Source organism: Cryptomeria japonica, chromosome 11 (genome assembly GCF_030272615.1).
Source record: "Cryptomeria japonica chromosome 11, Sugi_1.0, whole genome shotgun sequence".
NCBI lineage: Eukaryota > Viridiplantae > Streptophyta > Pinopsida > Cupressales > Cupressaceae > Cryptomeria > Cryptomeria japonica.
In genome coordinates this window covers 307,779,922-307,803,987 of record NC_081415.1, presented here as the reverse complement: position 1 = coordinate 307,803,987, position 24,066 = coordinate 307,779,922, and the positions used below count along the sequence as shown (strand labels likewise).

Here is a 24,066-nt window from a genome sequence, read left to right as displayed (position 1 = left end):
GACTAACTTTAAATCTTTTGTGTAGGCATCAAATGGCGGCCCCAGAGTCGGAAGATCAACTACTTGGAGGACCCTCATCAAAGAAGATCAAGTTAGGACAAGGACGACCTCCCTCGTCAAGCATCATCAGGAATAACCTCTTCCAATCCAGCATTCCAAGGCGAGGTACATCATCATCCTGCACATCAAAGACAAAAGAATTCAGAGCAAGGGTTCGTTGAAGAAGCAGATAGTTTCAGATGAATTAATTAAAGCTAGCTTCTCAGCATCATCGAATTGGATATCTACCAAGTTGCAAGTATCAGACAAGGTGGCATCCCAGTTATCACTCCTCCAGTCGGATTGGTCCACCTCAGCATGTCCAGATTCAATGTACCTGACTCATTAAAGGTGGCACAAACTTCGATGTACCTACCCCAACTATCCATTGGTCGAATATTCCAGAGAAGACATGTGTCCAATTAATACAATTATTTCATTGGTCAGAATTGAGTTTGTTGTAACAAACCCTAATTAGGGTTTTCATTGTAGAATCTTGGCCATTGATCTTAGTCATTGAATTGTATTAAGGGCACTATATAAGCCCCAACTCTTCATTTGTAAAGGCTGATAGAGAGTAGTTAGAAGGTGAGTAGTCAGTTGATAGAATAGCAATTAGAGTAGAATAGGAGGACAAGGCAAGAAATTGTTGCCATTGATTGTAAATAAACTCCATTTTCATTGAAGTAATGGTGAAGTGTGTCGTTTCTTGCAATATGCATGGTTTCTTGTTGAATCTTCAATTCTAAATGGTAGATGATTAGATCGAATGAAGGAAATTGTTGAATGCACTTGTGTGGAATCCGTCTAATCCAAACCACTAGCCTCTTGCTGATGGTAAGTGCGCCTTGCGTGGTCAACTGGAATAAAATGAGCTTAATCTTAAGTCGTTACACGTCTATTGTTTCATGCATTATCTTGAATGGTGATCAGTGTCAGATGGTGTACGATTTGAACATATTGGAAGCATCCCTTAGAAGATCGCACTGAGTTGGTGTTGAATTGTTCAGCCTGATGGTGAGACCTAGCCCCGTAGGACTCCACCTAGTCATTCATCCATCTTCTCGCATTCTTGGTAGTAGAGTAGACTTCCTGAACCTTGCATCTTTTGCCATTTGTTTGTCTTCCAGTTAGTAAATAAGACTCGTGATTCCAGCAAATCAGACGTTTAGTCATCAAGTGTAAGTCCCCTTGTGATTCCAGCAAATCACATCATACCACTAGTGCTTATCCACACGTAGAGATCCTACAACGAAGAACCTTGAAGTCATCCCGATTGATCCTTTTCGCGACATCTTCAGCATTCAGAGGCTTTATTCAAGAGAGGATAAGGTACCCTTTAGGTATTTTATTCTGTGTTTGGTCATGCACAAAATACACATCAACAGGTTTCCAACTTTTGTGGAGATCTACGTGTGTTGTTTGATGATGGACTAGTTGGAATTCTACAATTCAGATTGTAGATTCCTTCTGGGTTTTCCGAGAGCTTCGCAAAGGTGTGACACGCATTATGTTCAGAGAAGTTTTTTGAACTTACTATTTTTAGTAAGTTGATGGCAGTCGTTAGGGTTACTAGGTTTTTTTGGGTTTTCTGAGATCATCCACAGGGTTCGAAGAGCAATCCTTTTGGATTTATTTTTAGGACTTACTATTTTTAGTAAGTGCTATATCAGGTAGCGCTATTTTTAGCAATTCAATGCAGAGCTCCAACCCAGATCAGTTTTGATGATTTCAGTACTTTGGTTTCCGGCTTAATTTGGCATTAATCAGTTGTTGAGTTAAAAGTGATTTTATTATATATTATTACCTTAGCCTAAGGTTTTAATATTTTATTTTTGTGGAGGAATGGCTTAGGAAGGGAAATATATGCTTTTTATCCTATGTCTCATTTTATTTCCTAAGTCAGGTGGCGCTAAGAAAGGAAAATATTACATGCTTTATGATGTTTTTATGTTATAACTTGTTGACCTTGGAAAAGTTCGACTAGGAAGGTTGAAGAGGGGATGCCAAGCCTTCAGGGGTCATGAAATGAAATGCAAGTGAAAAAAAGGTGAATTTGGGCACCATGTGAATTTGAATTTGAGCCGCCGAAATCTATAAATAAGAGTGTTGAGCTCCCATTTGGTGTATGCTTGATGAATGATAGTGTTATGCTGCCAGAATGGTGCCAGGATTGAGCTTCGAAGTTGAGAGCTTCCTAGCAACCATCAATTTCGTGCTTGAAAGATAGTACCTAGCTGATTATTTGTGACTATCTTTCATCCAAAGAGATAGATTGTGTTGATCGAAGAGATTGAGAGTTTTCATTTTGGTGTGTTGGGTGTTTTTCCAGTTTGCTGGTTTTTGGAGTTGCTGTAGGTGATTTTCAGTCATATATTCTTACTCGAGTGACTGTTTGTTCTGGGTAATAGCTCGTTGGAAGCCTCTTTGTTGGGCGATTCATCATCTTGAGGCTCGTGTCATTTGGTTTGGTGTGCATTTTCCTCTTGCTGATCGAACCTCTCTACTGGTCGTACATTTCCAGCCAACCCTAGGGCAGCGTGCAACATTTTCAGTGGTGAATTGATGGGGTTGTTGAGCAGGGGGTCTGATTGCCTACCCTCTAGCATTCATTTGCCACTAGTTTGGAGCTGTTTGGTGGAGTTTTGAGTTAGTTGTGTGCATTTTATTGTTGCTGGTTCATTTTTGGTGTTGCTGTTAGTTTCATTTCAGTTTGATTAAGTGTGTGATTGGGTAGCAATTTCAGTGTTTTCCATTGTAATCTCCAATAGAACTTTCCTTCTATTAGAGTTGATAATTCTCGTGTTCTGACAGTAGTTGCAGATTTCATTATTGTAAGCTTGTTTCAGTAGTACTGATCAATCCCTTTGCTGAAATTTACTTGTATTGCCCATTGCATAAGTGGTAGAGGTTGGCCAAGCCGCCTATCTCTGTAATGTTGTCCTCCGGTTGCATAAGCAGTTGAGATGATTGTAATGTTGTCCTCCCACTGAATAGGTAGTGGAGTTGATAGTAATTTTCATTTCTAGTCCTCCTGCTGCATAAGCGGTAGAGTGATTGTTGTTCTAGTTGTTTGGTTTGTTCCTGGTTGGTTTACTGCCAGGAATTTTTAGAACTTCCATCACCCGCTGTATAAGCAAAACGGGTTGGCTTGCCGCCCAAATTTGTAATAATTTTCAGTATTTGCAACTAATGATCTCCTCAACACTGTATGCTCTCACCTTCCTAGATTGGGCACTTGGTGATCAAAAAGTGGAAGGGTTGCAGTTTTCAGAATTATTGTATTTTCATTGCTAACCCTAACGGGTCTTTGTTGTGTTGTAAACTGCTAAATTTCAAAAAAAAATTGTGGGGATATTACATATACAAATCTCTGACCTTATCTCAGAAATGTCAAACCCATTGGATGGCTAGAAACAATGAATGAAATCAACATTTGACTCTTGAAATGATCAAAAAACTACACCATGATTTGTGCCTGAAAATTTATGGCCAAAATCGACACACCAAAGATTAGAAATGGTGGCTAAACATCCACGACCCCCTACAATAAACTCATGCCACCTTCGAACCCCCAATCGACCAGCAAAATTAGTGAGATGTCCTTGTAACTCCATGCCACGAGCTGATGACAAGGGTCAACCAGCGAACACCTCAATGCTGTTGTCAAGTAATTAAGCAATAAGACATTTAATGTAATTAGAGTTAATGACGGCAGTTAACCCGTCCGTTGTCGACAGTTGACACCGGGTAACTGACCAGTCACCTTTATATATTAGCGAGTCGTTGGTCATGGAGACAGGGTTAGTATGGTCATTGTCATTGTACTGACATTATTATGAATCAATGAAGATCTGAGTTTCTTTATATTCTGTCATGTTGTATTCTGTCATGTCTATTATTTCTGCAATGCATTGAATTACACTTTATTGGCAAAACATTTGGCGTCGTTGCCTAGACAGACTCGGGAAAAGGAGCGGATGGTGTACAGACACGATGGGCCTACTCGCGAGCGAGATTAACCCTGAGGCGGACGACGCACGAACAGAGCTCTACGATGGAGAAGATACTACAACGAGCAAATTTTCCATCTTGCTTCAGGTGGCCATCGAAACCTACGTTCGAAGAGAGGCCACGGAGGCGGAAGTTCCAACAAGTGTCGTGTGGACCGCACTGGAAGTTAGCCATGTGGTGAATCAGTTGATGAACCACCTCCCTCGATTGCTCGCACAGGCTTCACTCGCACAACGGGCTCGCCTGGAGGAAATTGCTTGCGAAGAACGACGCCAACAGACCCTCCTACAGTATGAAGAAAACAACCCTCGTTGGGAAGCGCAACAGGATGGCATGCGACGGGACACTTGAACCTTGAGCCGTACGGGACAGAATAAAGAACATTCATTGTAATAATTATGTCAGATTGTTGACATAGACTTGTATCCCACAGGATGAATGAATAAAAGTGTTATACTTTTTATATGTCGTTGTTATATATAAAGCCATACGGGAATTAATGCCCAATACATTGAATAAAGACAAAAATAAGCAAGAGTATATAGATGAATGTGTAGTAGCCCAACGTGCCTTGATCCTTGAACAACAAGTGGAAAGGCGATGGAGGTATAAGCGAAGGGAGGAGGAACGCTCCGAAGGGGACGGTGAGGCCGACTGCCACCCACGTAGTCGGGAGGAGTTACTTGCGGAAACCCGCCGCAGGATAGAGTGTACTAAAACTCAGTTGAGGGACTTGAGGGACTTGTCACGCACACCAGAGGCTAGGGAAACTCCACGGAGTGGGGAGGAGGCAAGGGAGGGAGAAGACACCGAGACTGCCAGGAGTGTCGGAGGGACACCGGGGCACAGCGGTCAAGCACCTCTTACAGGATCTAACCCATCCAGAGTAGGACAACAGCCACCAGTAGTAAAAAGACAAGGCATGGCGCAAAAACAAAAACTTCCAAAGTTCCATGGGGACGGGAAAGAAGACCCTGTCCACCACTGTCGCACTTGTGAAACAATTTGGGGAGCGAATGGTGTTACCGATCAGGACGAGTGGGTAACACAGTTTCCCGCAACCCTAAGGGGCGTGGCCATTGACTGGTTCTCTGATACGGAGAAGGCTAAAATTAGCACATCGCCTGACTTGAAGAAGGAATTTCAAGCGGAGTTTCGTCTCCTAAGAGACGATAATGAGATCGTAGCCGAAATTTATGGCACGAAACAGAGGAAGAACGAGACGGTTCGAACCTACAGCCGGCGGCTCAAAGAGCTGCTAGGAAAAATGGAGAACCAGCCCGCAGATGGACTGAAGAAACAGTGGTTCGTGGAAGGTCTGAAGACGTCTCTTAGACGGAAAATGAAGATCGTACCTCCCTCTTCATATATCGACGCCTATAATAGGGCAATGGATTTAGAAAGCGAGCAGAAGACGTCCAAGAAAAAGAAAAAGAAATCCTCGTCAGATGACGATTCCTCTTCTGACAAAAGCAGTAGCAGTGATGACGAGTCTAATCGGAAGGTACGGGCTCTCCAGAAAGATATGGAGCGAATGATGAGAGAGATGAAGGCGACCAAAGGAAGCACAAGCAAAGCCGACGAAGGGAATTTATGGCGCACGGACTGCCGCAACGACGGACACACCAAGGGGTCTTGTCCGAAGAAAGCATTTTGTGGTATTTGTCAGATTGTCGGACACCTTACCAAGGAGTGTCCATACAATATGAGGACTCGTAACCAACAGGTTCTCTTTACGGAACCATTTGCGCCAGCCGGCACATCCCAGCCTGCGATCAACAACGCGTCGTCTGGCAGCTATCAGAACAACAGGCGAGGAGGAAGAGGCAATAATAATAATACTAATAATAGAAGTTGAATCCAATACGACGCTAAAGGGCGGCCGATGATACAATGTCAGGCTTGCAACCAATGGGGGCATTTTGCCAGGGACTGTACGGCGGAGGAAGTGCCACAAAAACTTTGCAAGTGGTGCGGTCCGGGGGACCATGACGATGGCAACTGTCCGAAATCTGGAGTGAATTTGTTGAATGTAGAAACGGAGGATGTGCTCGCCATAACAAGATCCAAGACGAAAGCAGCCACTTACCCAGATCCTCGTACGGAAAAACGAAAGGCACTGGAGGCACGAGCGGAACTGGAGAAGGAGATGTCGACGCACACGGACGCACACGAGGTTGCAGGTACTTCTCGCTCTGAAGCAGAAACAAATATTATAAACCAATTGCTCCAGGTCGAGATACCCGTCAAAATGAAGGATCTCCTCGAAAGTATGCCACACTTGCGAACAACACTTCTGCAATCCGTACTGATAACCCCAATCGGCGGACCAACACATGGAAGGGACAACCTTGGCGAGACGGCAGCATACCCATTAGCCTTGACGATCAACAATGGTAGACACCCAGCAATGGTGGAAATGGGTATACTGGGCACCATCTTGACCGACACCATTGGCGACGGCGGGTCGGGAGTAAATGTCTTGCCAGAGGAAACTTTGAAAAAATTGGGCAAACCTACTCTCTGGCCGTCCACCTTTAATTTATTGGGAGCAGACCAACATGGCATCAAGCTGCTTGGCACACTCATGGCACAGCTAGTGACGATCGGAACACAGCCGTTCGTCTTGAACTTTGTGGTCATCCCATTGAAAAAGGGATATGATGCCATCCTTGGCAGAGGCTGGCTGGTGGCGGCAAAAGCAAACCACAATTGGAAAAAGAACACCTTGTCCATGGAAAAGGCCGGCAGAAGATATATCATTGACCTCAAAACCCAACTGGTCAGTGAAGAGTTGGCATTAGAGTCAGAGTCTGATGGGGACGATGGTACGGATGAAGGGAAGGATGGTAGGGAACCAGATGACGAAGGCATCTTAGGAATTCAAGCCTGTTCTGAGGATGAGACGGATTCTTTGAGAGGGCTCTTCCATTGGCAAATGGAAGACTATGAATTATTGTACGGGTGCAATGTGCTGGAGATCGAAGAAGAACCTGACGAGAACGAGTTCCCGCTAGAGTACGGACAATACAAGGAAGGGGATGCCCCTGTGGATGATGCACCAACGCACCAGTTCGACAAGAGTAAGCCCATAAGGTACGAGGAATCCGCACTTAAAATTACAAACCTTGGAGAAACTTTAGAACAGAAAAATATTCTGGTCGGCGACGACTGGATTCCGGTCTTGAAGACGGCGGCATTCAAAATTTTCACAGAGTACAAGGATGTGTTCGCCTGGACGTATAAAGACCTCAAAGGGGTACCACAAGAACTTTGTGTACACTGGATCCCTCTGGTTCCCGGAGCCGTGCCTGTACGGAAGCGACCATACAGGATGAACAAAAATTATGCCGCTAGGGTAAATGACGAAATTGACCGCATGCTCGAAGCAGGAATCATCTTCAAGGTCCAGACCAGCGAATGGGTATCACCCATTGTGATATCCTTGAAAAAGGAGGCCGATTAGATAAGAATCTATGTAGACTTCAGGTGTTTGAATGCTGTCACAATTAAAGATCCATTTCCCATACCATTCACAGACACCATCCTCGAGGAAGTAGCGGCCATGAAATTTATTCATTTATGGATGGATTCTCCGGATATAATCAAATTTCCATTGCAGAGGAGGACAAATTGAAGACCACCTTTGTTGTAGAAGATGGCGTCTATGCATACAACCGGATGCCATTCGGGTTGTGCAACGCGCTAGCTACCTTCCAACGGATAATCCTCCATATTTTCGACAAAATGTCCGTAGGAAACTTCAAAGCATTCTTGGACGACTGGTCCATTTACAGCACGGAAGAGGCACATCTCGCCGCACTTGGCGAATGCATGGAAAGATGCCGACGAGCCCGCCTCGCCCTAAATCCTAAGAAATGTAGATTTATGGTGCCTCAAGGCAAGTTACTAGGGCACATCGTCTGCAAGGCCGAACTGAAGACTGACCCTGACAAGGTACGGGTCATTGTGGAGATGGAGGCGCCCGATGATGTCACTGGCGGCAAGTCATTTCTTGGACACATTGGGTATTATAGGCGGTTTATTAAGAACTTTGCCCAAGTATCATACCCACTTTATATGCTAACATGAAGGGGGGAGCCGTACATCTAGGGGACGGCCCAAGAAGAGGCTTTCCAGGAGTTAAAGTTACGGTTGGTAGGTGCGCCAATCCTGACATATCCAGACTGGGACAAAGAGTTCCATGTAAATGTCGACGCATCCAACTTTGCCATAGGGGCCACACTGGTGCAGGTTGGCAGCCACGGGCTGGACCACCCAGTGTATTTTGCAAGCCGACTCTTGTCAAAAGCAGAGAAGAATTACAGCACGACGGAGAGAGAAGCCCTCGGGATGGTATACTCCGTCCAGAAATTCTGACATTACCTATTGGCGACACCATTCACATTTTATGTGGATCACCAGGTGTTGATGTACCTGGTGAACAAGCCAATCATCCAGGGGCGGATTAGCCGATGGCTGTTGCTGTTACAAGAATTTACATTCAACATCATTGTCAGACCTGGCAAGAGCCATGTCATCGCCGACCAGCTATCACGGATCAAGTCTGGAGAGCCGACCGAAGGTGTTAACGAGGATTTTCCGGACGCCCATCTCTTCCGCATTGCCGTCCTTCCTGCTTGGTACATGAGTGTGGGCGAATACCTGTCAACTTCAAAATTTCCTAAGAAAATGTCGTCAGGCGAAAGACGAAAACTTGTACTAAGAAGTAGAACATTCCAACTTATAAATGGCCTTCTCTACAAGATGGGACCTAACCAAACCCTACGACGATGCGTCTTGGAAGAGGAAATCCCAGGAGTCCTGAGAGAAGCACATGAAGGGGTCACAGGAGGACACATGGGACCGGACACGACGGCAAGGAAAGTCTTACTAGCAGGCTTATGGTGGCCGACAATGCATAATGACGCTAGAGAATGGGTGACAAGTTGTGATACATGTCAACGCGCTGGACGACCGTTAAAGAGGGATTTTATGCCACTCAACCCGTCGAATGCTCAAGAGCTGTTCAAAAGATGGGGGTTAGACTTCATTGGTCCGTTGAAACCAAGCCGGGCCCGACGATGTAGATACATTGTTGTGGCGACCGAATACTTGACCAAATGGATCGAAGCGAGGGCCTTGGCAGACAACTCCGCCGTTAGTACAATGAGATTCATTTATGAACAGATTATCACCCGGTACGGAATACCTATACAGTTGACAAGTGATAGAGGAGGGCACTTCGTAAACCACATTATCCGGTTGTTGACAACCGAATTCAAAATTTTCCATTCTCTATCAAGTCCGTACTATCCTCGGGCAAACGGCCAGGTTGAGGCGACCAACAAAATCATGGTGTCAGTAATTTATAAGTCCTGCGGGGTTGAGAAGGAAGACTGGGAGGAGTGTCTACCGTTGGTACTTTGGGCGTAACGAACAACTTACAAGGTAACCACTGGGCAGACACCATTCCAATTAATGTACGGCCAGGAAGTTGTGGTGCTAGTGGAATTCATGGTGCCAAGTCTCAGAATTGCCATTGACAACAGGTTAGGCGACATGGAAAGCCTCCGGGAGAGACTATATGCCCTGAATAAGTTGGATGAAAGACGGACGATGGCACAGTGGGCAATGGAGACAACTCAGCAACGACGGAAAGCCTGGCACGACAAACATTTAAGAAGGATGCAGTTCACCTTGGGGCAATTGGTATTGAAGTTTAATGGTCGAAATGAAATTAAGCTAGGCAAGTTCAGGGTAAAATGGCTAGGTCCCTTTAAGATTCGCGAAGTTGGCGTGAATGGAGCCATCAAGCTGTGGACAATGGACGGGATGGAGGTGCCTGATGCTGTAAATGGCTCCAAGTTGAAAATCTATCACCAACGGAGGCAAGAGACGAGGTCCGCCCAGGCGGACAAGTAAGTGCGGTCATATGGAAATGACCGTACGATAGGTCCATACGACCCCATATGGTGCCGTAGGAAAAAAAAACGAAAAATTGAAAAATATAAAAATGCCGTCGTACCGAAATAACAATACAGTGGGTTCGTACGGCCGTATCGTACGATTTTTTTTTAATTTTTTTTTTTTAAATTTAAAAAATTAAAAATTAAATTTTTTTAAAAAAAATAATAAAACCGTACGGACATACGGAAAAGGCAGTACAGACGTACAAAAGTGAGTTAAAAATCCGTACAGTCGTACGGAAAAGGCCGTACAGATGTACGAAATTGAGTTAAAAAAAAGAAGAAAAAAGGGACGTACAGAAAAAAGTTAAAGTTATTTTTTTTTTGTCATTAAGTGTTTTATATGGCATGAATACTCAGGAAATTGCCAAGTTAGAAAATTGTCGGGTTATAAAGACGTTTGTACGGACAAATCAGCTACTTGCCAGTTAGAAAATTGTCGGGTGATAGCCGTACAATCAAATCAGTCGTACCACATTAGCAAGGCAAATCCGTACAAAACGAGAGATAGTTAAGGCTCGAAACAGTTACAAATCGAACCCCAGACAAGGAATTTTTATTTTATTTTGATTAATGGCGACTGAACCTAGGGGATTGAAAAAGCTAGACTGGAGGAAGAAATTGCAAGAAAGAGAAGAGCAAACCAAGAAGGAAGCCAGAAAGAAACCTGCTGTAGCAATGGGCGACCAAGACAAGGGCAAAGCAATTGCACAGGATGCAGGAAAGGGAAGAGTTATGCAGGTCACTGCAGATACAATTCTATTCGAGGGTTTGGCTGGAACGGTGTGCAGGCAATGGTGGGATAATGCCATGAGCCTGTCAGATATTGAGGTAAAAATTGAATTAACAAAAGCTAGGGTCCATGATGCTATTCAGATGCCCATTTTTAATATTAAGGAATTCGAACCCTGCCTACGACAAATGATTAAAACATATGATCCTGAACTTCGCACATCGTCATTCAATTTCCAGCACACTGACATCATTGTTTCATTTAACTCTAATGATTTTGAGAGAGTATTTGGCATTCCTGACAAGGGTAAAAAGATTGACAAAAAGGTAACAAAGTTGTATGAGGAAAGAAGAACCCAGCTATTAAAAGAAATGTGTAGGGACAACTTGACTACAGAAGAATGGAGTCGCATCCTGGATCCGAAGGGAAGAGGTTTGAAGAAGACATTTTTAAAATCTGGCATCTGGCAATGTTTACTTGACGTAGTACAGAGCAGGCTGACTGGCGCCAGCAGAGCGTCGGACGCGGCAGTACCTATGATCGCATTGATGGCAGGACTCAGAAAGGGCACGGTGTATGATTGGGCCAGTCTACTGTCAGACAGAGCCCACGACTGTATGATGCTGAAACATAAAGTATTTTATATGTCACATCACGCTATCGGATTATTTTTAGATTCTGTGCGGGTACAGGTGCCACCACACCGTAGAGGATGGCAGCCACGGGATAGCATCGACTCCCTTAAGCCAGCCATATTTTATTGGTCAGAGCTGGATATTTTGACTACCGCCGAGGGACAGACTAGTAGGAAGAGGAGACAGGTCCACGTAGTGGTGTCGGCCAGTGACACGGATTCAGGACGACATGGCACTAGTGAGGAGGAAAGTGAGGGGTCGGATGATTCAGAGGAAGATAGCACCTTCAGGCTTTCACAGACCGAGCAACCAGTACCACCGCAGGAGACCCCCACCACCCAGACAGTATCGTTGGCAAGTGTACTGAGGGGGCATCGTGGAATGCCTGGAGGGGGAGCTGGCAGGACCGGCCAGGTGGTATTTACTCCAGCATTCCTGACCGTTGGAGGAAAGGGAGGACCATTGGCATCATCCGGAGTCATAGTGGGTACCATCTCTACCATCCCCATACCTGGGTTTGGTCAAATGCATCCTTGGCCTCCACTAGTCAAGCCATCGCCAGTCACAGCCAAGATGACGACACCAACGAGTGCACCAGTATGCATGCCCGTCATCCTGACGGAACCTAGGACAGAGGAGGCCCAGAGGACGGTCGAGGAGAGGCCAGATGTCGATTCATGGCTAGACAGATATGCGGCTCTACCTTCATCCCCACGCAGGCAGGCACCACCCACACCTTCCTACCCTTGTATTCCTTCACCTCCAGGGGTTATCGACTTGGACAGTGGCACTAGAAAGTAGGGCGATAGAAAGACACCGCTGGTGGAGGAGGGGGCGGTATCATCGCAGCAGCAGCATCAGGTTGGATGGATTGGAGAGGGGAGACCTACTGCCATGGTGCAGTTCTTAGCCAGGATGGAGGAGGAGGTTCAATTACTGGTTGCCTCAACAGTAGAGGAGTCTGTCGGACAGCTCACTTTGCGAAGACTTCTTGCGTTTGCTACATCTGGAGTAGCAGTGGCATTTCAGCAGTGTTTTGAGCAGCATGGATGGCCGACGCTTGATCTTCCAGAGATGCGAGCAGAGTGGCAGAGCCAGGAGGTGGCCGGAGGGAGTCAGACACAATCTGTGGTCAGACGGATTGAGCAGGCTGTACGAGATAGGTATCTCGAGCTTCGAGAGACTCAGCTCAGGGCGGATAGGGCTCAGGAGGAGTTGGCCACTCGCATCCCTGCATTAGAGACAGAGTTAGAGCAGCAGCGCACCCATGCTAGGAGTACAGATGAGATCCTTGCTACCGTGAGAGGAGAATTGAGTGCCGTGAATGCAAAGTTGGCAGTGCAGTCAAATGAGAGAGCCTCAGCAGAATTGAGAGTTGCTACCCTAGCAGCCGAGTTGGAGGCGAAGCATCAGGAATTGATGGAGGCAGTGTTTCGAGTGAGGAGTTCCCGGGAGCGGCAATTGCAGGCTGAGCAAGACCTCTGATACCGGACCGACCAGGTGGTACAGCTTCGGGAGCAGTTGGTAGTAGCAGCCCCAGCCCCTCCACCATCAGGGACGCCTCCCTTACCCCCTCAGTAGTCTGTGTGTAGTTGTTATTTTGTGGGGTTCGTAGTTGTTATCTGTTGTAGGCATATCATTCCCATTTTGTTGTTTGTCGTCCGGAGACGACATTTCTTTTTGGGGGGGATGATGTTGTTGGGTAATTAAGCAATAAGACATTTAATGTAATTATAGTTAATGACGGCAGTTAACCCGTCGGTTGTCGACAGTTGACACCGGGTAACTGACCGGTCACCTTTATATATTAGTGAGTCCTTGGTCATGGAGACAGGGTTAGTATGGTCATTGTCATTGTACTGACATTATTATGAATCAATGAAGATCTGAGTTTCTTTATATTCTGTCATGTCTATTATTTCTGCAATGCATTGAATTACACTTTATTGGCAAAACAAATGCCTCCTTGAGTTCTATTGATAAACCCACAATCTACACCTAGAAGTCTCACTCCTAACCAGGATAACCAATGGTAGCAGGCAAAATTATCTCCTATCACTCCAAATTCAATCAAAACTTAATCTCCTAGCTTTAGGATGTGTGAAAGTTAGGAATAAAGCCTCAATCACCAATAAATCTGAAAACTTAGGCTGAACCAAAAACTCTTATCTTTTTGGCAATCGTTCGTAAATACTCTAACAATTTGTCTTGCTTGCAAGACTTCAATAATTTGTTCAATCAACTTCAGTCGTTTAGTCCAATTGTGAAACTTGTAGAGTTCCACCTACAACTATCTAGGGTGAATCTTCCACCATTGAAACTGATTACCCTTAGGGTTTTGTTGTGACGTATTCACACATCGCCCCATTGCAAACAGGGACCCCCACTTTTTGCTTTCTGGGGTTTAGCCCTTTTGGTTTTGTTGTTAGTTGTTTTAGTGTCTTAGCCTTTGCATTGAAGGGATTGAGTCAGGTGGATCTCCTCAAGAGGTCAGGCCAATTGAGTGATTAGGGGTTATTTAGATCATTCCTAGGGTGTTTTTTGTGTATTATCCGGTCGCACTTCAAGTTGCTAAATCAAACCTTGGTTGAATGTATAATGTCCTCCTAGGTCCCATCCCTTACATCAAGGACAGAGCGAATTCGCCTTAAGGAGTCTAGAATGTCATCCTGATCCTCAAATGTCCTGAAATTTGGCTGAGTCTAGAATGTCATCCTAATCCTGAAATTTGACTAAGTCTGGAAAATTGAAGAATCCTCCCTTTGCTTCAAATTTGAACTAAATTTTGTGCCTTGAAGCCTTAGTTAGGATGTCGTCATGCCTTGGAAGCAATTAAGGGGTAAAAAGGTGGAAGAATTAGGCCTAAAATGCAAATTTCGCTCCTGACCCTTCCAAAGGGTCCAGAGCGAAAAAAATTTCAAGCTCCTGACCCTTCCAAAGGGTCCAAAGCGAAATTCCTAAAACCTCCTGTTGCTCCCAATTTTGTATCAAGCCTAGTGTTGATTGAGGTTGATTGATCCTTAGGCATGCATTTGAGTGAGTTGTGGTCACAAACTGTGAAGAATTTGTCCTAAAATGCAAATTTCGCTCCCGACCCTTCCAAAGGGTCCAGAGCGAAATTTCCGATAACCTCTTTTTGCTCCTTGTTGAGACCAAGATCTTGATTTCTAAGGCATTGTTTGGAAAGAATTGATATGTACTTGACCTTGAAAGGTGATTTAAGGCAATGAAGTGATGGAATTGAAGCTAAATCACCAATTTCTCTCCTGACCCTTCCAAAGGGTCCAGAGCGAAATTCCTTATAGGTCATGTCCTTGGCCAAGGTCCAAAGCGAAATTTCTTAAAACACTATTTTGCTTCTTGTTTGAAGCCTAGATTTTGTCCCTATGGCATAAGATTGATGTATTCTTGCCTTGAGAAGAGATTTGAGGCAAAGAAATGATGAAAATTGAGCTAAAATGCAAATTTTGCTCCTGACCTTTCCAAAGGGTCCAGAGCGAAATTCCTAGGAGATCTAAAGTTTTGACTAAGTCCTTGAGTAAAACCCATTCCTAAACAATTTTGGAGGCGAATGATTTGATCTTGGTAAGGTAAGGTTGAAAATGAGGTCTAATTGAGCAACTTTGTACAATTTCGCTCCTGACCCTTCCAGAGGGTCTTGAGTGAATTTCATTATAGGGCTTGTCCCTGGAGAGGGTCCTGAGCGAATTTCATTATAGGGCCAATCCTTGGAGAGGATCCTGAGCGAAATTGATCTTAATGCCTTCTTGTTGATGATTTAAGGTGGGAAGTATCATGTTAGAATAAACATATCATGTATTCTTAATCATCTTTTGTTTGTTTTGCAGGTCAATCAAATCAAGTTGGAAGAAGATTAGGCCAGGACAGGGGCGACCTTTCCCAGTTCCATCATTCATCAAGGACACTTCAAGCGCATAAAAGAAGACTCAAAGTGCTAAGGACTTCAAGTGTTCAAGGAGTTGCAAGCAATGGAGCTGCCCATCCTCAAAGACCTCATTCTACCACATGGAGAAATCACAGGATATCAGAAGAAAGATCTTATAAACACTTCAAAGCAATATGAGCTACCAGAGAAGAAGGAAAGACTTGATAAAGAAGAAGGATTCATCAAGCACAAGGGAGTCAAGGAAAGGTACATCATTCACTAAGTACATCAAGGATGAAGGAAGATCAATCAAGGTCAATGCAAGGGCAAACGCAAGACAAGGTGGCATCCCAGTCACTGTTCCTCCAGTCAGATAGCTCTACCTCATCATGTCCAGATTCAATGTACCTGACTCACTAGTGATGGCACAAACTTCGAGGCACCTACCCTTGACATCTATTGGTCCACATTCATGGAATGTAATTTTCTCATTGGCTAAGGAGAGTTTCTTGTAACAAACCCTAATTAGGGTTTTCATTGTAAAATCTTGGCCATTGATCTTAAATTGATCTGAGCCATTGAATTGTATTGAGAGCATTATAAAAGGCTCAAGCTCTTCATTTGTAAAGGTTAATAGTTAGCTAATAGAGAATAGTGAATAGTTAGAGATTAGTCAATAGTGAATAGTCAGTAAAACTAGAATAGCAATTAGAGTAGATTAGGAAGAGAAGGCAAGGAATTGTTGCCTTGATTGTAAATGAACTACATTTTCATTGAAGTTATGGTGAAATGTGTCGTTTCTTTGCAATATGCATGGTCTCTTGTTGAATCTTCATTTTAGATGATGGTTAATTAGATTGAATGAAGGAAGTTACTGAATGCACTCACGTGGAATCTGCCTAGTCCAAATCACTAGCCTCTTGTTGATTGTAAGGGCGCCCTGCGTGGTCAATTGGCATAAAATAAGCTTAATCTCGAGTCGTTACGCATCTATTGTTCATGCATTAACTTGAATGGTGATCAATGTCTAATGGTGTAACGATTTGAACATCTTCAAAATTCCCTTAGAAGATCGCACTGAGTTGGTGTTGGATTGTTCAACCCGATGGTGAGACCCAACCCAATAGGACTCCACCTAGTCATTCATCTACCTTCTCGCATTCTAGGTCTTAGAGTAGACTTTCTGAGCCTTGTATCTTTTGCTATTTCTTTGTTATCTCCGTGAGTAGATAGGACTTGAGTTCTAGCAAATCAGACACTTAGGCAGTTGAATGTAAGTACCCTTATGATTCCAGCATAATCACATCATACCACAAGAGCTTATCCACACATAGAGACCCTACATACCAGAACCTTGGAGTTGCCTCGATTGATTCTTAGGCAAAATCTTCAGCATTCAAGGAAACTTTGTTCAAGAGAGGATAAGATACCTTGGTATTTTATTCTGTGTTCACATGTGCATGAAAATACATCAACAGAATTGGCGCTAGAAGGAGGGCCCAATCACGATGAACACTTGAGCAACTGAAATCCAGATGTTATCAAGTCATATTTAGAAGAGCTATCCAGAACTTTTACCCTCTCCTTCACGGTCAACAAAATTGAAGCGGAATTAGAGGAACATGGTAGCTAATGCGAACTCTTGGATCCAAGGAAGATCAATGGAAAACCTTTTCTCAAACGCTCAGTAGAGCTGGTACAAAGAAAGGAGGTGATCGTTGGGTCGTCAGCTGGACTTGTGAAAAGAAGGAAGCAAGCTGGAACTAGTTGAATTTTCGAGTTATATCTGAGATATTCAAGATCTCTCTTATTCCTGAAAAATCAAAAAAAAAAAGAGCAAAAAACCAAAAATCCCAAAAAAGTAAAAAACCAAAAAATCCAAAAAAAGTGAAAAGCAGAAAATCAAAAAATCAAAAAAAAAAAAAGAAAGATTTCTCAATGGAGCGACAACAGTTTCATGACGAGCAACAAGTTGATATTCCTCAACTTTGGTGGAGATTGAATACACAGCTTTATCCACGCAGATTGTTCGAGTTTGCAAGGCCAGGGCAGTGTAGGATCCATGAGATAGATGAACATGATGAAATGCATTGCTTGAAATACTTATCAAGGATGGAATCGACAGCGCAGGGAAAAATCTTCTTTTGGGATGTCCCCAGGCCAGAAGCAGAAGGCGGTTGTTTTAGCGTCCCAGAAAGCAAAGATCCTCTTTTAAGCTTCTTATGGATGATCAAGAGTCAGCTTATTTTGAATGGTGAAATGCGTTTAGAGGGCATATTACTACCATTGCGGTGTAGGATTCATAACACATCTCACTCTGAATTTACTTGCTCATTGTGTGAAATGGCCATCAACCAAGTCAGGTATCAGTTTGGAATGCCAGTCTTATCCGAAGAAGAGTGCATCGTGAACAGATCTTGGGGTACACATCTCGCAGTTGAATTCAGGAGAACTTATGAACAAGACATTGCTCCTGCACCTGATTGTGAGAAGAGCCAGTTGCAAGTTGAGGATGCAAACTCCCTTAATGATCAATGTGAAGCAATGAATGATAGCTCTCTACACCTTGTACCAAAAGAAGAAAATGATTCAACAACCCTTCAAGAAGATGACTCATTCCTCGAAGAGTTTTCGTTCATGCTACAAAAGGTGATCATTGAGAGTAAATTGCAAGAAATTTCAGATAGTACCCTTAAAGAGGACAATCAAGCTGACATATTGAATAAAGAATTACAAACCATCATAAGTGAGCTTAGATATGAAGAACAATTCGAGGTGGCGCTCAGGGACGTCCTCACTCATGATATTTGAGGGAGCACTGAAGGATCTTATAGAGGAAGCTTAAATGGAATCACCGCCAAATTTTTTTCAAGATAAGCAAGTTATTGTGAGTGATGTGATCCATCATCAACTTTGACCTCCCGAGACAACACTTGAGGATGGGATATCACCAGAGATTATATTTGATCAATTGGAGATCTTTGAAGCTCAGTCTATCAAGGAGTGCTTAATTTTTGAGGATATGCTTACAAAATTTCATGAAGATGCATGGTTTATGCAAGATGTCACTATGAAAGAAAAGAATGTTGAGCTATTTTTGAAAACAAAGGCTAGTTTTTGAAAACAAAACATTTTCGTAAAGCTAGTTTTGCGAATTTTCTAGTGGTGCAGGTTATTTCTTTGAATTTTTTGTTTGATTGCAATAATTGCTGCTTGATGTCTATTCTTAGTTTTTGGCTCCTAAGCTCATAACTTTTGCTTACAATCTTCGCCTTTTGTAATTCATGGCATCGGAAAGTTATTGAGGAGCTCTTTCAAGCCATTTATGCACTCTTCCTAAACTCTACTCCATGTATATTGTATTCATTTTTTTCCATATTTATATTTTTGAGGATTATTTGGACATTTTGGCAGTTGGCAAGATGTTTCCTTTATCAAATCACCTCATTTTCCACATACATCATATTTGGGAGTTTCTCTTGTGTTGATGGTTTTTGTCTTTGTAATTTTTTGGAGATCTTAGGGAGTGAATTATGTATTAAGGTTGTGGATGTAAATATTGTGGGAGCAATCAACATGGGCATGAATAATGTCATCATGTCTCACATTATGCAATCCAAGTCTTTCTTTAGAGTGCATTTGGTCCATCATTTGATGCTACATGAAAATTTTAAGTTGCTCCTTCTCCACTTGTAGAGAGTTGTTATATCTTCATTGATTGAAACTCACCATTCTTGTTAAACAATATCTTTTATTGTTGGTTCATTGAGAATTTCCAGTGAGTCATTGTAGTAGGTGTCTCATTGGCTTCCTGATTGGGATTTCTTTATATCAAACATTGCATTTTTGTTTGTGGAGTCTCACATTTCAGATTTGGAGGACCAATTTGAGGGTTTATCTCTCTTATTTGATGAAAGTCATGGTACAACTATTTTCACATCATCTTTGTCATTGGGTCTTGTTCAACATCAGTTAGCACTTGATCCTAGTTTGTCACTTTCTATTTTTATTGAGCATGCACCTGATTTGATTGTGGTATTATCATCTACCAAGGACTTGTCGACACGAGAGCAGATTTCAGAGACATCTTCATACATCTGGATTCTTCGTTCTACCAATTCCTCTCTAGAATGGGAAGTATTACTGCATTTGTACTTGGTCTATCTTCTTCCCAAGACGAGAAATGTTGTTTGTAAGCATTGGACTATTTTTTTTTCTTTGGTAACTCACAATTTCTGCCGGATATTGCACATTGTGGGAGGGCTATATAGTCTCTCTCTTTCCCTCTTATGGGGGAGTCATTGATTGTATATTCACGATGGATGTAATCCTTGGGTGGTATCTTTGAATCCTCCATTCATCATCCTTTTCTCTCTTTTGGAGAGGACTTTTGTCCCACTAGGTTTTCTCCTTTTTTTAGGTGAGAGATTGCATTGTAAATGGGCACCTAACATGGCCTAGTTGCCAAGACACGTAATAATCTTCATTTTTTGCATCATTTGCATAATAATCTACTACTCCCTAAGTTGCGCTTAAGGGGGGGTGTTGGTGTGAATAAGGTAATTTACCTAACTAGTTCATTAGTGGTTCCTAGTTTACTTAGGTCCTAGGGAGTCTTTGTAGAAGGTGTTTGTTGTTATAAGATCTTATGTTATCTTTTGACATTTAATGTTGGAGTCCTAAGTCATTTAATAATTATCACTTAAGTTGTCTCATAATATAGGATTAAGAAACATGTCATAATCTTGTCAAGACAAGAGGTGTAGGACAAGGCTTTTTCTTTTGTGTAGGATGCAAAAATCTAGGGTATTCTTTAGGGATTTCAAAGCATCCCATGACCATCATTGAACATCTTATTTTTTACCAAGTTGATAGTTTATTCAGCCTTGCTTGTATTAGTATAGGTTTGACATCGGTTAAAATAATAAGTTGAAGTCCACTAGATATGAATCTTATACAATCCTCCAGGCATTTATATTCAATGCTTTTCATTTTATCTCTCAAATTAGCTTGACATTAATATTGTAGCAACATGAGGCAGCTCAAGCTGTCTAAACAATCTAACTTGGAGGAGGCTTCAATCACTCATCCTGGCTAATGTTCCATATTTTCAACCACTTTTAGTTAAGGATTCATTGTTTGTGGGGTGAGAAATTTGGAAGAAAAAGATAGTTACAAGAAATACAGATATTGATAAGAATAAAGAGCACTAGGAAAAATGAGTCTTGTCGCCAGTGGAGTAGCATTCAGCTTAGGTTCTTCCAAGATGCCAATGATGCTTTGTCTTCTAGATCAGAAGACCCTACCCCTTTACCATTTCTTTTTCTTATAATTTTTCCTAGGGTCGACAGTATGTGTGGTAAGCTTGTTGAATCTAATTATACCAGACTTTTTTCAGGTTTCAATATGCTTCCTCTCATTAATTGTCTGCAGTGAAATCTGTTTGTGATCCACATGCAAACAAAGCATAGTAATTTTTGGAGTCATAATTTTGGAACTGTAAGTGGTGATCATGTAGACTGCTAAATTTGGTTTCCCTGCAATCTTCACATTGAAATTTGATTTCTTCGTCTCCCCAATTATCAGTAGGAAAGTGTGTTGAGACATGGACCAGCTAGGACTTGAACCTAGGACCTTCCATACGCTGCTGGAGTGCTCTACCACTGAGCTACTGGCCCTTCTTGGACCAGTCCATCGTCGGTCCGGGTGTGGCTTATTTCCAACACCAACACCCCCCCTTAAGCCACACCTCTTGTGTGCTTGGGGCTCCTAGCCTGGACCTGGCTCTGATACCTAGGAGCCCCAAGCACACAAGAGGTGTGGCTTAAGGGGGGGTGTTGGTGTTGGAAATAAGCCACACCCGGACCGACGATGGACTGGTCCAAGAAGGGCCAGTAGCTCAGTGGTAGAGCACTCCAGCAGCGTATGGAAGGTCCTAGGTTCGAGTCCTAGCTGGTCCAGGTGTGGCTTATTTCCAACACCAACAAAGTGACTCAACCATTACTGAATTGAACATCAAAGCATACAAAATTTGGCTTGGCACATGAGCTGGAATTGAAGAACCATATATTTTGCATTGACAGGGTTTTTCAAATGCTGCAGTTTAGTTTGAGGAATTATCCTAAAATTTTTACATATAATCTATTTTCTACATGTTCGCTAACTTTCTATAATTCTCAATATGAAAACCTTGTAAGGATTTATTTTTAGTCTGATTGTTTCAAATGCCTCAAGTAAAGCTTGATGTTTTGAACTGTTTTCCAGTTTACTATTTCAATCCAGTTTTTTGCCTCTTTAAATGATTATATTATAATCTATTTTGTATTTTTGTCCTTAATAGCAAATGAATTTTCTGTAAGGAAAAAGAAAAGTCCCGAATCAGAAGTGGAAGATGGAATTAGTAAACAATAAATGTCTATGAAACAATAAATGCTAAAGTTTTATAATACAACTCAGATAAATCAAACATAAAAATTTAAACGTATAAAATATTACACTTTTGCTTGATGAGAGATAAAAGTATAAAAATACATGAAGTTGTTTTCTATGGAAACTATACATGGATTTTCAATATAAATATTAGTTCTTATGTTCAGCAATATGCCATGTTAATATGTCATTATAAGAGTAAACTAAACAAGATAGGAACGGCAAATTTTAGACCAAATGTGAAGATCCATCCCTGCTTCTGGATATGTTTGTTACTAAACCTCAGATCAGCCAGGACACTTTGATCATGTTTCCCGTATATTATTCTATGGATTTTGCTTCTTTGGTGCATTCCTCAATGGAAGTTTGGGTCGTCAGAAATATGATAGCAATGATAAATAACTTTTAATTCTTTGACTTCATCTCACATACGAATGACATGCTAATTAATAACTGGTTGGTAAGTTTGGTTTTATTGAATACAATATGTACTTTCCATGAGGAGTTGCAAAACATATCTTCATAATTTATAGTAGAATTGCTTTGATACTTACATTTAGTACTGAAGCATTTGGAAGTCTAGCCAAATATCTTGTTTACAAATACATATCCATCATCCATATTTGGTGTGAGTTTCACTGGATCTAAACAGACCGAAAAATCTTGGTTGTACAGTTGATTTGGCAGAGGTCTGCATCCCTCAGCATTGCAATGTTGGTCTTTTGGCATATTCTCCATTAGCTGGTGGTGCTTTGACTGGGAAGTATACAAATCCTGATTCCACAGCAGCGAAGAAAGGCCGGTTTAATCTCTTTCCAGGATATATGAGTCGATATACTAAATCTCTAGCAAAGGTCTCTCTCTCTCTCTCTCTCTCTCTCTCTCTCTCTCTCTCTCTCTCACAGACATACACATGAGAAAAAAATAGCATATGTTTCACGGCACAAGTATTGACTTCAAACTCTAAATGGAACTTTCAGGAAGCTGTGGATAAGTATATGCAGGTGGCACGTAAACATGGGTTTACCCCAGTTGAACTTGCACTTGGTTTTGTACGTAGTCGTCCATTTGTAACAAGTTCTATTATTGGTGCAACGTCCATGGAGCAGTTGAAGGAAAATATATCAGCTTTCACAAATGCTAAATCCTTTTCACCAGAGGTTATGGAAGAAATAGAGGACGTCTTTCTCAGATACAAGGATCCAGCAATGACATAATTTTGATAGTCATTGTTTTCCCTTTTTTCTTTTCCCCTTTAACATTTCTGCTTTCAGAAGCCAAATAAATGACAAAATCAAGTTCTGGCTAATGATCTTCCAATCAAGGCAACATTTTAACTAAGCAAATGCATTCATCCCAGAAGATTCTTATTGCTAATAATTTTGCAAATTTATATGATCAGAAAAAAAAGTTCAACGGTGTTTAGATATTTTGTTTCATTAATAGCATTGATAGATGAAAACAATATATGATAAAACATTTCATTGATTTCTCATGTCACAACTTACAGCATGAACAAATAGCTGACAAAAAGCTCAAGATGTCATATAATGTTATAAACTTTCGAATGGTATATATTTGAATGAGAAATGTTTAGAATGTGATACCAAGTAAAAAAAACTATATTAGATTTATTGGAGTGTAGTGTAGGAAGAATTTAAGTTCACATTTTAATAGTTATTTTAGTGATTAAAGTTAATAATTAGTTGAGAGTTAGTTTTCGATAGAGTAGTATGAGAAATTGTGTAGGAATACGATGCTTTATAAGCTCTTATATAATACTTTATAATCTTCGAATGAGTATTAATATTATTTAACAGTATGATTTAATTTTGTATATTCTATGCCTCCAAATTTCATCATGATATCAAAAAAATCATTTTTGTTAAATTTTTTTTATTCTGAAAACATTTGAGGATGCATTTTCCCAAGTGCACAGGATGAAAGGGCATCTGAAGGAGTCACAAAAGAGACTGAATTGATCAATGGAAGTGAGAAGTCGGTTTAGGTGGTTTTGCATAAACTCTTATGTTCAAGATATTATCAGACATGCCGGTATAGAGGCAATAGCCCATGGGAAAGGAAGACCTCCAACAGAAAAAGACTGTATAGAAGGCCATTTGAAAAATGCAAATAAAATCCTACTGCTGCCTGATTAATATAGGGTGCTGTGCTGCACCTTCCAAAATGCCTGCATGATGTGCACGGTGTTGATCTTCAAAATTATATTCCTTTATTGTCTTCATGAGCAGTTTTCTTTTAATAGTTTCCTTTCAATGCACAGAGATTGAAAGTCTGCTTGCAGTGAAGAAATAAATATCCCTTTGGGTACAACCTCCATAGCAATTTATGGATTCAAAT

At 41.9% G+C, this 24,066-nt stretch overlaps 1 protein-coding gene across 1 annotated transcript in view; it reads left to right on the top strand.

The window, feature by feature from the left end:
- LOC131071913 (uncharacterized) overlaps window positions 1-23,130 on the top strand; it is a 170,872-nt gene extending 147,742 nt beyond the window's left edge. Inside the window, exons 7-8 of the mRNA XM_058007886.2 lie at window positions 22,381-22,559; window positions 22,686-23,130. Coding sequence (XP_057863869.1) covers window positions 22,381-22,559; window positions 22,686-22,922 — 416 coding nt within the window. The 3' untranslated portion in view covers window positions 22,923-23,130. The remainder of the gene's footprint in view (window positions 1-22,380; window positions 22,560-22,685) is intronic.
- The last annotated feature ends 936 nt before the right edge of the window (window positions 23,131-24,066 follow it).